Raw genomic sequence first — 17,095 nt, 5'->3', positions numbered from 1 at the left:
ATCAGAGTACAAAGGGGTTGCTAATGCTACCGTTGAGCTGATATGGTTGTACTACTTGAACTTGGGGTTGTCATTTCTGCACCAACTTTATATTGCAATAATATTGGAGCTACTTACCTTGCTGCAAATCCGGTCTTACATGCATGCAAAATGAACAAGTTGCCACAAAAAATCTTTCAATCCGATTCGTTCCCACAGGAGACCAAATCGCAGACATTCTCACCAAAGGCTTATCTACTCCAAGATTTAACCAAGATTTAAAATTTTAAAGTCCAAGCTCACTGTCTGTTCTCAACCAATGACCTTGCAGGGGAGTGTAAAGGATAAGTCTTTGAATTCAAATTCAAATTCAAGTCCATCGTAACTAGCTCTATCCTCGATTGATCTTATCTCTATCCGATCAAGAAGAGTTTTGAATTATAGTTAAAGTATCAAAAAGTTGGAGAGTTTGATTGTAAACAAGTTGTAGTTCAAACTCAAATATTTGAATTGTAATTCATATAATATTAATATACATCTCCCACTCACTAATTTGAGTGTGGAAGAATTCTCTCTCAACGAAATTCTAACTTGGTGTGTTCCCCCTTATGTGGGTGATAGTGCTTAACTGCTGCCGTATTGGTTACAACTGTTCTAAGGGTTTCTTAGGCTTGACCCATCCCTTAGCTGGATGACGACAATTTGGTCATTTTTCGCTCCTTGATTCGATTGAACCTTGTGTTTTCATGCACCTATCTGTTGTATTTTCCTCTCTTTTGTGGGTATGTTTTTTTCTTAGTTCATGAATGAAGTGTTATTTACCCGAAAAAAAAAAAAAAAATCTTTTGATGGTACTTTTCATTTATTTTTTGAAAATTTTAGGAATGAATCTCCATGGTGAGGCCTAAACTCTAATTGAGTCTCCTCTATACAAAAAATTATGTCTAGGTCCAACCGTCCAAGTGCATCAAAAGGGTTTGACACTGTTAGCCTAATTCAAATTCAACGTCTGAAAGACTAAAATATCTCAAGATGTTTACTAATTATAATTCAACTAACATTCCATTTTCGTGTTCATATAATCCCGTATACATCGTTTTTTTGCCCAAGTATTTTACGGATGGGTCCCCATATGGATCGAGATTATACGAATTGGAATTGGCCTTGAACAGTCAACTATGGTCAACCCCCCGAGAGCTGGAGAGTCCACCATATAGAAACTTCATGCTCCTACAAGGTATAAAAGTTATCTTTGAAGAATAGACCAGAAGCTATATCTTCATCTGCAGGATAGATCATCGGGAGATGCCTGTCTGCAATGGCAGAGCCAATTCTGCACCCTCTGCAGAGGCTGCAGGGGTTAGAATTGGATTACTTCAAGCCATTAGCTCCATTTGGTAATGCTTGAAGTGCTTGTGATTTGCAGTAGAGGACTCATTCAGGCCACTAAGCAGGGCAGAGAAGGGAAGAAGAGAGATTGGGTTGAATTCACTTTTCTTTGAGACTTCCAGATATGGTCAGTACTTTGATTGTCCAACCAACCATTGTAAAGTTTCAAGCTGCTATCCTTAAAAACACTGATTCCCAGATTTTCAGTACCTACATTAACCAGACAATACAATCACACTGTATACATTTCTATGCTCACAGAACCAAGAAGTTTCAATCCAATAATTAAAAAGGGGAGCTAAGCATCAATCAGGAGAGACTCCCAAATTAAGGCTGAAAAACAGCTCAAACCTAACAAATACCATTTGGATCTGAATCATGCTTTTACAGGAATATGAGCTGTGGTTGATATCTGAAGACTTGAGTTAGGAAAGCACCCGAACTTGGATAGAATTGCACTTGGGCTGGCTACATTTTAGGCTAGACTAGAACCTCAATCCACATAAATTGTATCACTTCCCCAGTGCTCTGAGCATTAATCCACTTCTCAGAATCAGCCTTAGTTTTATCACCACTTACCAAGTCAATGAGAACATCATTTACTGATGTCATCGTTCACTATATATTTTTCCTTTCAACTTTTTGACATTGAATAACCAGTATAATATGCAATAAACCATCTATCTAATTTATTCTAAACCTTCGAACTAAATTTTCATGGAACCTATCTTCGGATGTTCAGCTTCCGTGCCGCATCTAGACTTAAGCCTTCATACACCTGAATTCATATATAATCCATAGAAGACTTCTGTTAAGTGCACAAGACAATGGAAATAGAAGAAAATGACAAGATAATAGAAAAACATTCATCCAGCGAACATACAAGTTTCCTGTGAACAACTTGGAAAGCCTTGCAGAATTTCTCAGCTTCTGCTGCACCAACCTACAAAATATTTATAATCACTTAGTTTTACATCTAACACAACCACACCAGCAAATAATCTTCACATTAACTTTTCTAGTGAAGCAATTCAATAATTTTAGATCCAGATTATCACTAAAATTAAATGTAACAACCATCTGTTCGTATAAATAAATTAAAAATAAAGAAGAACGCAGTTTCACATTGTACATTCATAATGCATAAGAAAGAGATCCAAACCAAATGAGTACACATCCAACGTATTTCACCCAAACAAAGAGTTTCACCACCAAAAAAGCCAAAAAAGCCAAAAAAAAAAAAAAAATCCAGCCAAGGAGAAACAAGCTCAAAGAAAACTCCATTTGAACAAAGCCCTTCAAAGTGTTAACAACAACTTGTGATAGCTCAAGGATTCATACGAGGCACCCATAACCATTTCTAAGTTGAAAAACATCATACGTTGCATTCCAAATGCTAAAAAAGGAAGAAAATAGGAACTGGCTTTACCAGGCAGTCCACACGAAAACGAGTTGTGCTCTTAGTCTCTAATAATTCTTGCCTTCAACATGGAGACCAGACAGTCCATTCAATGGACCTCAACCACAGCCCCAGAGTGCTCCTGATGGTGCTTCTAAATAAATGATATGATGGTCAAACTGTAAAGCTCTAATACCAAGTTGGAATTTAGGAGATAAAGATGAGAGAAGAAGAGAGGACTGAAGGAGAAGAAGCGACCAAGGAAGGGTATAAATAACTCCAGTGGAAAGTTGAGGGAGTGTTCTCAACTCTCTGGTATATTTATTCACTTAAATTAGAAGGCCATATTACATTCTTCCCCCCATGAAAGCATAAGATAGCCAAGGGTAGTCAAGGGGGCAAAAAGAAAGAAAAGAGACATATTACATCAAATCGCAACACAATGGGCATGTGCCAACCTATTTCATGCCTTTTCATACTTCCTTTCCTGCAATCAGAAATGATTTTGCTCTTTCTACAGAGCTCCAGGTTGACTTTTTTCAAGCATGGGGGAATGATCACATTCTGGTTTTGGGTCAATTTTATGACAACTGAACCCATGATTCAACTTCCGATATAGTTTTGTGAGACAGATTAAGATTATTTAGTTTTCGGAGGTCAGTTTGGAAATCCCTACACCATTTATGGTTTCAAGAAATCCAGTTTTTCTCTTTTGAAATCTTATATTCAATTTTCAGAGCCTGTCATGTATTAAGTTATTTTCTAATTCATGTAGAGTAGCATCAGAAAGTCTTCAAAGCAGCTATCAGCAGACTTAGAGATAAGCTTCAGTTTTTGAGTCAGTTGGAACTCTCCAAAGCATGTCTGTATACGGTGGAGAACCCTTTTCAGTTAAACGTATTTTTGTCAATATTTTATTCAGTAACGAACATGTCAGTTCAGTCAACTGTTTGGAAAGCTTAAGAGTCCTATCTTATTTCAGCTCTATAGCAATTTTACAGAAGGGTGTAAAGCTGACAGTGAAGTCCCTCTCAGTTCAGCAAACCGATCAGTGGCTCAAATCAACCCTGCTCTTTCCTCTCTGTCTTGCAATCATTCCTCTTTAATATCTCTCTGTTCTCAGCACTAGCAGATCTTTCTTTCTTCTAATTCCTGCAGTATTCCAACTGTGACAGGACCCTCTCTCATATCACAAATACTTATCTCTACAAGTTGTACAAGGGTGTACAGGAAAACCAGCATAGGACTGAAGCAAAAGATGACAAGTTCCTAGAAGAAACCCAAGACTCTCTCACTAAGATTCCTGCTTTTATTAAGAGGACAGGAAGGCAAGACGAAGCAGGATGGTCTATACCAAATTCCTCAGTTTGGTGCTTTATAGATCGAGGATACATCTCATCCTTACCCAAAGCCCCAGAGAGGAAAACTGCAGTTTCTAAAGACAACAAGATGCAAGCCATTACAATCTGAACATTAAGCAACTAATGTAGTATACCATTTTAATCATTGTGCAAAATATCTGAAGTGCAAACTGAATTATGAAAGAAGGGGTGGGAAAAGAAAGAAAAGAGAAGAGCACTAAGGAAAGATAACATTTGGAATCCTTCCCCTCACCCTCCCCCACCCCAAATGGAACTCCAAAAAGAGTAGAACATTTTGGAAGTATTTTATAAGATATCAAACACAACATTGAAAATTGATTAGCATTCATGGAATAAACTTGGAAATGTAACATGTCCGAATGTGACATTTAGGAACATAATGAACTTCCTTAGAAGTTCTACGGGGCAGCAAAATTCTCTATCAATAAACAAATACCAACATAAAGGAATATGTAATATTGATGAACAAAATTATGAAATAGGCAAGCAATTAAAAGACTTCAAAGTTGGTTACCAAACAGCATACCTTCTTCTCTGCAGCTAATTTTAACTTATGCCAGAATGGCTCTGCAAAAAGGGGAGCAAAGAAGAAGCAAAAGAATGATCAATCAACTCCACACTATCAGTTGAAGGAGAAGGTTAGAATAAAACTACAAATATTTGTATCAAAATCATCAATATATAACTATATAAGGTTAGTGCATCAAATGAGTTTTTGGCATTTCATGACAGGTTTTGCCTGGAAATGAACTTATTCTAGCCGCAAAGCAGCACTGGCCAACTTGGTATGAGCTTTCAAGTGCACAAAAAGAATCAACCAGAGAACAAGTTAGATTGATTGATATGAATGCTTCTCATGTACTGATGCATAAATTATAATTACATACCTTCTGTGTCAATTCCCTGGATTTCAATCCCCTTTTTATCCTCCACACTCCAAGCGTCTTGCCATTCTGTTAGCTGTGACAACAAAATTACCGGTCATATACTAATGTTAAAGTTCACGTTAAAAGAATGCAACAGAATAAAAGATGGGAAAAGTTTCAGTAATTTACCTCATCCCTTGTTGAATGTGAAGCTGATTGATGCCTAGGGAGCTCTGAATCAGCCTAGAATGTAATGACTAGGTGAGTATGGAGTCAATATTAGCAGTAACAAGAGATTCAGCATTCTGTTTACTTTTTTCAATCAACAAAAATCTATAGATAAGAACTTAACAGCCCAATAGGTTCACGGGTATAAAGAACTTAAACTGTCTATCAAGCAAACAAAACCGCTGCATGAAGGTGGAATGTGCTCCAACCATCAGTGTCTGTCCAATGTTGGATCTACCACAGGCCCAGCCCCCTTAATACTTGCTCCTAACTACCAGCCCTAATTCCTACTAGAAACCCTAAATCCTTTACCCTCTCCAAAACCCTAATCCTGGTTGGTCCAATTTGAGCTGATTCTTTGGAGGTCCAGTTGCATAGGTCCTTAGTCCCATCTAAGGCTACATCAAGGTGACAGGATACAGGCCAGGAAACTCCAACCCTCTAATAAAGCAAGAACAACAAATAGTGGTTCTCCTGTCTCAAATTGTGTCTTACCTCTTGAAACTTCATTGAAGGCAACTACTTCACACTGAAACGGTTTTCTATTTTATTCATACTCAGCTACTTACACTTCATTATTCTCAAAATAAAAGTTCCATAAGTATGAGGGATACTAATATTTGATAGTGAATTAGATCTAAGTGATAAATAATCATACCTCATAATAAAATGATATTTTTGACAAATAAATCGGTCAGAAAGTAACTAACAACAAAAAGGGCGAAGGCAATTAGTTACGATATGAACAAAAATTCAAGTGCATAGATGTTCAGCCTATAGTTCAATCACGAAATAATGCAGATGGAAAATGCAAATATTCATTTATTTGCCCCTGCAGACAAAATTACAGAAACCCAGGAAATTAAGATGTCGTTTTCGTGATTTATAAAGCGTTTCGATTAAATGAATAAGCAGGAACTAACGAGAAAAGAAAACAACGTTATCCTTGTATTCAGGTAACACAAATCTTCCTTTTGAATCTTTTAGTATTTAGTAGATGAAGCACAATAAAGAGAGAGAGAGATTAGTTGCGGGCGAAATGTTGAAAATTACAAGAAGCAAAGCACGGAAACTGAGGTGCTTACACAGTAATCTCGAGAACGGACGATCGGGAACAGATCCAGTATGCGCTCAAATTCTTGCTCGTCCATGGCTGCTGTGAGCTGTGAATCTGGAGTCCCAAGACTGAAGACTACGAAGTAAGCGGAAGACGCTCGCTCCGGCAAATGGTAAAATGACGCTAATCGGTTTCCTGCGCCTAGCCGCCTACGGCCTACCTCTGCGTCGCAGGAAATTACAGTTCAACCCTAATATCCTAAATTTAATAAAAAATTGATTGACAACAAGAGTTCGTTGAAACAGTGACATCCAAAAAAAAATAAAAAAATAAAAAAAATAAAAATTGATGCAGTTCACCCCTGTTTTTTTTTTTTTTTTTTTTAATCTTATAATACAAAAGATACTTTGTATGTTATAAGGAACCGAATATTACTTATGCCTTAAGAAGAGTAGAGCCCACAAATTCTTCATTAAAAAGTATTGGTTTAACCAATGGGGTTGGTCCAAGTGGTAAGCAGCTTGGTCTACAAGGTTCTAGTATCGAATCCTTGTGGATGTAAAAAATTCCTCTTGGAAGACTCACCCACCACAGCCAGGTGTACGACGCGGATCGAACACCGGTTTATAAACCGGGATTGGCAACAAAAAAAAAAAAAAAATTTGTTTAAAACAATTTTGCATTGACATCAAAAGAGTTTCATCATCTTAAAAAACTACTCCAATGGAGGATTAATTGGTTTTTTTTTTTTTTTTCTTTTTTCTTTTCTTTTAAGGTAATGACTAATTGGTGGGACGTAATTATTTTTTTTTTCTTTCACACAGGACAATTTCGACCACAAAAGGGAATTAGAGGTAAACATAGATTTAGACTATTTATCGGTTCACCCAAACCGGTTTATGTAACCGAAAAGGGGCAAAATAGGAATAAACTAGGTTTATGGGGGCAAACGGCTCTGTATATATAGTTGTTTCACAGGCATCACGTTTATGGTTTTTCAAGTCGGGAGAAATCTGCTTCGACTGTGGGCTTCTCAAGAGTCTTAGAGAATGGTACTTCAATGACTTCTCAATCCTCGTGTTCTGTTTGTTCTTTGCAGTTCTCTTTTATCATATTTGATTTCAGTTACTGAACTCCTATCGTTTGAAATTTCCAGTTTTTTTTTTTTTTCTATTCTAATTTGATCAATGCAGAATAGGTTTTTGATTTGTTTCCCAATAGCTTTTTGTTGGTTGCATCTGTAAGCTTCGATTACGGTGTTCTGAATTTTCTTTTGGGATGGGATTCGGTTACCGCATTCTAGTTGTCCAGTTGATATCAGCGTTCTTATGATGTTTGTATATTTTTTCCTCTTTACTTGCTGCTATTTGTTTTTCTTTGTTTTCTTTGTTGTTTTTTTTTTTTTTTGTTCGTGGAGTAGCTTCTCGTTGCCTCAACTAAAGTTTCTTCATTATTGTTCGTACACCATTCAGAAGATCTATTAGGTTAGCAGTGAAACTGGGCTTTGTAGGGAATTATGTCAATTATCGTCTAATCTTTTCTTGTTTAATTGCTTTTCTCACGCTTTCATGAGCTCTGGTTAGTGATATGGTACCCTCTGTTTGACCTAGAATTAATCTAAGAGCTCATTTTGGCAGTAATTGTATCACCTTAAGTTTATCTGCAAAATGTTCACTTCAATATATATATATATATATACATTAAATTTGGGATTATTGGTTGTACCTTGTACGTATTGAAGGAGGGAAAGAATACACCTACAGTTTTTTTCATGGCATCTAGGAAAGCTGAGGCTTGGAGAGAGCTTAGAGACAAAGACACCAACAAGGTGTACGCTTAGATTACCAAGGAGCCAACTATTGCATTCATATATGATGCTTGATGTCTTGACAATTATGCAGCCATATGATGGGGTTGAGTTGTTGAAGTTTGATGCCAACGATACAACTTTTCCTTTTCTAAGTTTCTTGTTAGCATTGAATGTCTTCTTACAAGAGTTTATGAAGGATAGGAATGGGGTCTCCTATTGCGGGTCTTGCAATCTGTAATTCATGAGGGAAAGGAAGTGGGTCTTTGATCTGGAATATTGTTTTTCTTGATCATTACATTGAACCCAAAACCTACGTTATGGGATTACTGTAGATATGATGATGACATGGAGAAGCATGGAATGACCATATCCATTGCTGAAGAAGAGAAACGTGAAGCCATTCATCAGCTCTGTTTCTATCTGGATCATTACAGGGATGGTTATAAGCAGCTTTGCCAAGCCTTTATTGGAACCCACAAATGCCAACTGTTATTGGAAACCACAAACGCCATCCGGTCTTGGCTTCTTAAACTTTTCAATCTCCCCCTCTCCCCCCCCCAAAAAAAAAAAAAAAAAGAAGAAGAAGAAGAAGGTTCTGCTTTGATCTAATGTTCAACATATAAACTGCAGATTAAATGTTCAAACTGAACTCCTGCAATTGTGTGCATTTGCTTTATTCTTCATTGTCTCTTCTCATCCTTGCCTTTTCATTTTCTGGTGTGATAAGATGTCTAATCAAATATCTGATGGAACCTAGCATTTCACAGTTTTAAGAGTCTCAATTTTGAGAAAGAACATAGGTTCAGCACTTTCAGGTTATTCCAAGTTGGTGCTGGAATCTATTGAATTTTGCCAGATTTTGCCCGAACAGCCCTAGAAACCTGCATGGATTTTTGCTCTAGAACAGCAGAATCAGGATCAGTTTCAGGTTCATTTAAGAGTGGCAAGGTCAGGTGATTTCCAACAAGGGGAGGGAGAAAGGTGGGGGCGGTGGGGGGTGTGGTGGTTGGCAGGGGAGGTGGTGGGTGGTTTCCGGCAAGGGGTAGGCATAAGATGGGTGAAGGGAGACCCACCTAAGGGTTGGGCATGTGAGGGTATTAAGTGGGGGTAATTATATCATTTTACTTCATAAGGGCATTATGGTCATTTCTCAACTTAATAGAATCCTGGTTCAGAACCCAACTATGGGTAACTTGTAATTTAGCAAGTGGGTGACATGTAATTTACGCCACTATAGTGGGGAACCCAGAGTTTCACCCCCATTATATTTTAGGCTACTGAAAGGTTGGTTCAAAAAGGTGCTTTATATTAGCTCACCAAGAATTGGGGTTGGAGACCATGGAGGATCGAACCCTAAGGCGTTAGTAATTGCCAGCTGAACTGATCTTTGATGGTTTGCAGTCATTAGAAAACCAACCATTACACCTAGCACTCCATTTGGTGGTGAAACTTAACCGCAACATTTATTTGAGCAAAGAAAGTACTAGATCCCGTAGAGTCAGGGACTTGTTTGCACACTCAACCATGCAAACTTCCTTTGAATGTGAATCCAAATATCTCTCTCTTTTCTTAAAAAGAGGATATTGTTTTAGATATGACACATGTTAAGCATGCAACCATGTGATGTGGATTGAAAAATTTCCTTACTATGTAGGTAAAGGATCCAAGCTCATCTTTGACATATCACAAAAGCCTAGAAATTTCAGCCCGGCTTAATCAGCGTGTTTAGAAACCGGGTCCATGCCCAACCTTAACCCTCTCTCCAAGTCTTTTGACCCAGAGGATCGATGAGCAAAAATGGTATAATTTATAATTTAAAGAGATCTGTAAGGTTATGCCTGTCACTTACAAAATGCCTGATCCAATATCAGCCCTACCAACGGTGCAATGGTTATTTCACACCCCCTTATACCACTTGCATATCTCTTTAAAGCTTCATCCCCCACAGAAGTGGATTTTGCTTGGGAGCAATGAACGGCCTAGATTAAGATCTAGACTGTTTAATTGTTCAAACTTACTTTTTTTGGGGTCAATATTCAAACTCACTTAAGGTTGAACAATTTGCATGTGGGTTGATTAAACGGTCTAGATTTAAATTTGGACCATTTGGTGAATTTGGGCTGTTCACTGCTCAGAGCAGCACATTCATTGCACTGCTCCCAAGCAAAATCCCTTAGAAGCCCTAAATTTCATTAGCGTTCGCTCTAGTTGCTTCTCCTCGCTCGAAGTGAGATTGCAAGCGGCGGTTCTAAGGTGAGGAGATCTATTGGGTTCAATCTGTATTTTTTCTCTTTAGTTCTTTCTCGTTTAGGTTATTTATTTGCTATTGTTAATGAAAAACCAGGTGATGAGATCTATTGGATTTAATCTCACGATGGTCATCTGAGACACTATTGTGTCAATATTGATGTATAATCCAATTTTTCCCTGATGGATTTTTGTCATTGCCTGCATTTTTATTTTATTATTTTTTAGTTTTGATAATTTTAAGCGAGTGACTATAATGATTGATGATTTTATAGCTACTGATGGATTCATGAATGGATTAAAATGCTCCTACTCATTCTGAATACTCACTTATCCTATTTATTTTGATAATGTTATTGTGATCTTTTTCTGTCTTTCTGTTTTTAAGTTTTATCTCTCCGTTCTCTGTTTCTTTTCTCATCCACTTTGGATTTTGAATGCTTAGTCTATGAAGTTGGCACAATGAGGAGAAATTTAACTTGTAGCATGAGACAAAATGCCTATGAAATTGTTAAAAAATAGTCCTTTTCATTTTGAGTGCCAGTTTCTTTATTATCCTGAGAAAAATATTAGTTTTTTTTTTTTGGGGTCAATGTTCAACTCACTTAAGTTTGAACAATTTGCATGTGGGTTAATTAAACCGTCCAGATTTAAATCTGGACCATTTGGTGAATCTGGGCCTTTCACTGCTCGGAGCCCAAGCAAAATCCCACAGAAGCCCTAGTTTCATTAGCGTTCGCTCCAGTTGCTTCTCCTTGCTCGAAGTGAGGCTGCAAGCGGCGGTTCTAAGGTGATGAGATTTATTGGGTTCAATATGTATTTTTTCTGAGACTGCAAGTGGCAGTTCTAAGGTGAGGAGATCTGTTGGGTTCAATCTGTATTTTTTCTCTTTAGTTCTTTCTTGTTGGTTATTTATTTGCTATTGTTAATGAAAAACCAGGTGATGAGATCTACTGGATTTAATCTCACGACAGTCATCTGAGACACTATTGTGTCAATATTGATGCATAAATCCAATTTTTCCCTGATGGATTTTTCTCTTTGCCTGCATTTTTATTTTATTAACTTTTAGTTTTGATAATTTTAAGTGAGTGAGTATAATGATGATGATTTTAAATCTACCGATAGATTCATGAATGGATAAAAATCCTCCTACTCATTCTGAATACTCACTTATCATATTTATTTTGATAATGTTATTGTGATCTTTTTCTGTCTTTCTGTTTTTAAGTTTTATCTCTTCATTCTGTTTCTTTTTTTTTTTATCCACTTTGGATTTTGAATGCTTAGCCCATGAAATTGTTACAATGAGGAGAAATTTAACTCGTAGCATGAGACGAAATGAATTTGTTAAAAAAATTAGTCCTTTTCATTCTGAGTGCCAGTTTCTTTATTATCCTGAGAAATATATTTAGCTTTTCTCTGTTTTTTAGGTAACTAACTTTGTCCTTATCAAATCGAAGCCCCAAAAAATTACAGTCACTCTTTAGCCGAAAATCTGGGGATGTAGCTCAGATGGTAGAGCTCTCCCTTATCATGTGAGAGGTACAGGGGATTGATACCCCGCATCTCCATGCTTTTTCTATAATGGTCCATTTAAAATTTGAACTAAACACATGTAAATGTAATACACTAAAAATACTTTTACTTAAAAGAGCAATTTTGTCAAAATATGGAAACTTTAAAACCTAAGTGAAGAAAACAAAAATTTGATCATTCGATTCAGGTAAATCGAATCGCCGATTGCCTTTTAACCCTTCTGAAATCTCAGACCAACTTTAACCCTAGCGGCCTAAGTCTCAGATGAACTTCTATGTTCTTGTCCAAATCTCAGATGAACTTCACCAATAAGGATTGTTGTTCTTCATTTTCTCTCTTCAGCTTTCACCTAACCGTAATCAGCATCTTTTTCCTCTTCTTTTCCAGACGAACCTTTAATGCTAACCTGTTCTTCATCTTTGCTCTCTCTAGTGACCCAACCCATCAAAGTCAGCTTGTTGTGAGTCTTGTGACGTTCATGTCTTCTTCATCTTCTTCGTCTCAGCATCTCCTGATGGTGCCATTGTGATACGCAACCGTCAAGGTAAGTGAAATAGTAATTGGTTTTCCCCTTTTGATTCTTTTATATTCATATTGTTCTTATTGTTTTCACCAAATAATTAACAGTCATTGTCAATTGACTCAATCGAAGAATATTAATTTGTAAATCCGACACCATTCAGTTTGATAGCGATTTCCAGTTATGTTTCTCCCCTGTTTACTATTGTAGTCCACTTGTGAATAGATTTATCTAACTGTTCTCATGATTGCGGTATGTTTTGTATTTATTTAGGGTTTTTCTCTCTGCAATTCTGCAGGTGAGTGTTTCCTGCCTTCTCTTCAACATCTATTAACAGTGTAAGTGCTAATATAATTTGCAGTGGTCCACTTACTATTCAGGTGATACCCTACTTTAATCAAGCGTCGCTTCTAACTTAGAACACAACCTCCAGCACCATACCACTTATTTGGTACGTTTTTCTTTTGTCTTCTTCTGCCCTTCTCTATATATGTAATTTACTGTCTCTAAACCCTGCTTCTCCCCTGATCAAATAGCATGCTGCCTTGATTTATGAATGATTTATCATTGCTTGAAACTGCTTCTCCCTCATCCCCATGCTTCAAAGCACCTTGCCACCATGAGATGAGCGCAGAGCCAGGATTTAACATGGGGAGGGGCCAAATAGGCAAATACTGATATTTCACACAGAACACAATAAATTTTCTACCCATTATCTTTATTGTTGAAATTTTTCTTTAATCAAGGGCCCAAGTACCAATATTTTTCACACATGGAAAGGTGGCAGGGGAAATTGCAAAATTTTGGGAAGAGAATGGAAGAAATTTCAAAAAAATGGGGTGTGGGGGAGGGTTTGGGGGTTGGGGTTCATGGCCTCTCCTGACCCCAATGTAGCTTGGTCCATGAGTACTGTTGGCTGTCTTAATTCTTGTTGATTTTGTAGCCCAAACGGTTATTGGACATATCAAACAGTCCTTTCCACTTTGAAGTTGACACATTGTGTCTCTTCCATGAGAGTTAAACATGATTCAAATGAGTTGATAAAGTTCCCCCCCCCCTGTTGTTTCTACTCCACAGACCATATTTCTGTATATCGTATCCTTCAGTAAATTATTAAGGTTTGATTCAATGCGAGTTGCTTGGTTATATCTTCCTTGTAATACCATATGGCTGAGTCCTTAAAGTGCAGGTAAAACAATGCCGAAGGTGAAGACGAGCCGTTTGAAATACCCAAATGGATGGGAGTTGATTGACCCTACTCTTCGTGAGCTCGAGGGTAAAATGAGAGAAGGTTTGTGTCTCTTACATTTTTTAGAAATAATTACTTTAGTTTATGAACCTCCAAGTACTTGCTACTACTGTAGTTGTGATCCTGTAATTGTTTGGGTGACAGCTGAAAATGATCCACACGATGGTAAGAGAAAATGTGAAGCATTGTGGCCAATTTTCAAAATTGCACACCAGAAGAGTCGCTACATCTATGATCTTTACTATCGCAGGAATGAAATATCTAAGGAGCTCTATGAGTTCTGTTTGGATCAAGGCTATGCTGACCGCAATCTAATTGCAAAGTGGAAGAAGGTATGTTCTCTCATCTTTTTCTTATATTTATTTATTTATTTTTTGGGGTTGGAAGGTGAGGTGCAAGACATTTCACTAGGCAGCAACTCCAGTCCAACCCAAGAAGTGGGAAAATGATAGCACTCAACTTCCATGTGTTATAGAGGTGTACAAAAACTAATTTGAATCTGATGTTTAGAATGAGAATGACCTGTGAGGAGAAATGGAATTTATTGAGGATGGTTAAGAAGGTGATATGCAATCAGGTGAACAGGAAAAGGACTGGAAAATGGTAGTTGCAGTAGGGTTTCATGGTCATGGCTTAAATTGCACAGGAACATGATTAGTTCTTGGACAAAAAACAGAACTTAAGTTTTCATGCATTTTTGTTGACTTGGAAATGCGGGCTCAAGCTCATTTTAGCACATGTGCTTGAGTTTAACTCTGTCTTGCCTGATTTTGGGGTTGTTTCTTTTTTTTTTTTTTTTTTACCCTTTCTTTTCTTTAAAAAAAATGAGAGGTGGGAAAAATGGTTTTGGATGGAAGGAGAAAACCATCTCCAGATTTAGTTTCAGTTGGAGACTGAAATGGTTATGGCAAGACAATTTTATAGCTACATCACACAGGTAAGGAAACTTAACCACTGACCTCAAAGACCTAAGCCGAAATCTTAACTTGAGAGTTGAGACTTTGAATGTTAAGACTGCTGATGAAAGTAGGGACTGGCTGCACAAGATTTTGGTGCCTTGCATGCACCCCCACTTTCACTGGTTACATGTTTGAGGAAAATGCCATCAGCTGGGCTGGAACTAACAATGTTTTATGAAGCTTTATGAAAGCTGAAAGAATGATATGAGAAATTTTTTGGTCTTCCTCTGGGAAGTTCAGCAAATTACATGTCCACGTTTACTGTGAAAAAAGGCATCCAACTAAGCCAACATTTAAAGAACAAAGAAGGCACTGTTGGGTAACATCTGTGGTGTGTCAATTCTTAGTGTTACTTGAGTATATATGACTTTCAGGTTTTTGTATTCTGTTGCTCTACAAATCTGATTTTGCATTTCACATTTTCATCAACTAATGTTTTCATTCTCTCTCCAATTGCAGTCAGGATACGAACGCCTTTGCTGCCTACGATGCATACAGCCGCGGGATCACAACTTCAACACCACTTGCGTGTGCAGAGTTCCTAAACATTTGAGGGAGGAGAAAGTCATAGAATGTGTTCACTGTGGTTGTGGGGGTTGTGCAAGTGGAGATTGATTCACCTCTGTTTGTTCAAGTATCATCAGACAGTCGAGAGGTCAATCTGATTGTGTGACCGGATAGGTTGATTCCTTCTTAACTATATGAAAACATTGGGTTCACCCTGGATCCCCCGAGATGTAATTTTACATGTATTGATCCAACATTGTTCCTGAGTCAGCATGAGTCGGCTCATGCACACAAATGAGTCATATTTTTGTCAAAATGCGTGGAAGAAGATGAAACCAAGCTAAGTCATCAGATAAACACCACTGATGTTCCTCTAATCAAATGGAGCACCGGAAGAATCTTGATTTAAAATTAGTGTGGATGGTTCTCTCTTTTCTGATTAGTCTGCAGGTTTTGGAGGCATTGGAAGAGACTCTCAAGGTCGAATGGAATTTTGCTGTGCAGAGGGTTGCATCTCTCAACCTATTCTAGTAGATGAAGCTCTTGCAGTGAGACAGGCTCTCTTATTTGGGTTTCCAGCTCAACATCCCCAGATGATTGTGGAAAGCTCTCACAAATGTGATTTACATACAATTCTAAGTGGAAGAACTTGACTTGGAAAATCAAGTTTATCGTTCTGGACATCCAGGATCTTCTTCCTTTGTTGGCTGAAGTTAGGTTCCTTCACACCCTTAAGAAAAGGAAAACTCTATGGTAGTTACATTGGCTAATAATGCAGGAGACCAAAGCTCTTTGTTTTGTGAAAATTCCCCACCCCCGTTCTTATGTTGGCCCATCATCATTTGTTACAAAAAGTTGTATGTCAACCTTCCTAGTAACTTTTAATTCATGAATCCAAACATTTTAAAAGTAAATGTTTTAAGGGTTAGGCTTGGCATTTTATCAAACTAAAATTAGTTTGGTCTTGCTATTCTTCTTTTGGTGAGGCTAGGCGTCTAATTTCGGGTTGAATCTTTGTTCTCCCCTCACATTTTTCCACCACATACTAGGAGGGAGCCCCTAGGGAGTTTCATCTCTGGTTCATCTTGTAAGAGTTTAAAAGTGGATCCCTTCTAATATGTGGTGGAGAGATATGAGGAAAACACAGACGTCTAACCGGTAAAGGATTTTCTTGTAGAAAATTAATGTTTTGCGCATACAAAAGCCTTCTCATGCATCTTGTAAGATACTCCCTCCAACATAATCTCCACCCCTAAAACCACAGCTCAACCCCTTTCATTAGCAAGTTACAGTTATCTGTCTCCCTCTGGTCCTCTGGGTCTCTCTGTGTATAGTGTATGGCATAATATATCACACTTTGCCTGTGTGAAAGTGTGTGATCTGTGTTTGTATAGGGCTTATAAATCTTCAGTTGTCGAGGCAAGGCAACAATTCTTATGGCTTCTTCCTTCTTCTTCTACTGTAACCATCCAAAATACATGCAACCAAGTGCTTTTCAAAGTTGTATTCCCAGATGGAATCTGAGCAGAACCTCAAGAGCAATCATTTATCACAAACCCATTTCACCAAACCATCTTCAATCTTCCAAGAAGCAAATGTGTTTCAAGGTTAACCCCAACTTCAACTGCAGAAGAGAATCTAATCTCTGAAGATCAAGAAAGACCACCACTCAGAGAGGTAGTGAAGGAAATCCAAGGTTGTAATGACTAAGAAGGACTCTTAGATCCCATGTATCCTATCCTCCGGAAAGAAATTATTCGCTATGGTGAATTCACACAAGCTTGTTATGATTCCTTCGATTTGGATCCTCGTTTGAAGTATTGTGGAACCTGCAAGTATCAGACTTTGCTTCAATCCTGAGTATTAAATGTACTAAAGAACTTGAGCCATCGGATTGAAATCTCAACCGGAATTTTGATCCAACGGTCTGAAATTTCGCAGGACTGAAGCAATTTCGGCAACTA

The 17,095-nt window shown here is 37.7% G+C and overlaps 2 protein-coding genes and 4 non-coding genes across 13 annotated transcripts; 5 read left to right on the top strand and 1 right to left on the bottom strand.

Moving 5' to 3' along the window:
• Positions 1-792: 792 nt before the first annotated feature.
• On the bottom strand, positions 793-6,545 carry LOC149020829 (octanoyltransferase). Its single transcript, XM_089149042.1, has 6 exons — positions 6,329-6,545; positions 5,205-5,258; positions 5,037-5,109; positions 4,676-4,716; positions 2,252-2,311; positions 793-2,146 (listed from the first exon to the last, which is right to left on the bottom strand). The coding sequence occupies exons 1-6, from the start codon at positions 6,392-6,394 to the stop codon at positions 2,093-2,095; spliced, it is 348 nt and encodes a 115-aa protein (XP_089005168.1). The 5' UTR covers positions 6,395-6,545; the 3' UTR covers positions 793-2,092.
• Positions 6,546-7,281: 736 nt separating this feature from the next.
• LOC149020824 (protein BUD31 homolog 2-like) lies at positions 7,282-16,005 on the top strand. 8 transcript variants are annotated; one of them, XM_089149039.1, is made up of 6 exons: positions 7,297-7,352; positions 12,329-12,440; positions 12,797-12,867; positions 13,606-13,707; positions 13,810-13,997; positions 15,084-16,005. In XM_089149039.1, the coding sequence occupies exons 4-6, from the start codon at positions 13,614-13,616 to the stop codon at positions 15,237-15,239; spliced, it is 438 nt and encodes a 145-aa protein (XP_089005165.1). In that variant the 5' UTR covers positions 7,297-7,352; positions 12,329-12,440; positions 12,797-12,867; positions 13,606-13,613; the 3' UTR covers positions 15,240-16,005. The 8 variants fall into 8 exon arrangements, with proteins under 8 accessions (XP_089005163.1, XP_089005165.1, XP_089005160.1 ...); XM_089149034.1 differs by having other exon boundaries at positions 12,778-12,867; XM_089149036.1 differs by lacking the exon at positions 7,297-7,352 and adding an exon at positions 10,699-11,208 and having other exon boundaries at positions 12,778-12,867.
• Positions 10,448-10,546, top strand: LOC149020828 (small nucleolar RNA Z161/Z228). The gene has a single exon (XR_016172681.1). It is a non-coding gene; the product is annotated as a small nucleolar RNA Z161/Z228 (small nucleolar RNA).
• On the top strand, positions 10,811-10,901 carry LOC149020827 (small nucleolar RNA Z162). Its single transcript, XR_016172675.1, has one exon. It is a non-coding gene; the product is annotated as a small nucleolar RNA Z162 (small nucleolar RNA).
• On the top strand, positions 11,291-11,390 carry LOC149020826 (small nucleolar RNA Z161/Z228). The gene has a single exon (XR_016172680.1). It is a non-coding gene; the product is annotated as a small nucleolar RNA Z161/Z228 (small nucleolar RNA).
• Positions 11,453-11,522, top strand: LOC149020825 (small nucleolar RNA Z105). Its single transcript, XR_016172552.1, has one exon. It is a non-coding gene; the product is annotated as a small nucleolar RNA Z105 (small nucleolar RNA).
• Positions 16,006-17,095: the final 1,090 nt, after the last annotated feature.

The sequence above is a fragment of the Hakea prostrata genome, chromosome 3 (assembly GCF_041222555.1).
Source record: "Hakea prostrata isolate BN-2017 chromosome 3, UWA_Hpros_2, whole genome shotgun sequence".
In the NCBI taxonomy this organism is placed as follows: domain Eukaryota; kingdom Viridiplantae; phylum Streptophyta; class Magnoliopsida; order Proteales; family Proteaceae; genus Hakea; species Hakea prostrata.
The sequence above is the reverse complement of the archived record's forward strand: the minus strand, read 5'-3'. Positions and strand labels throughout refer to the sequence as shown.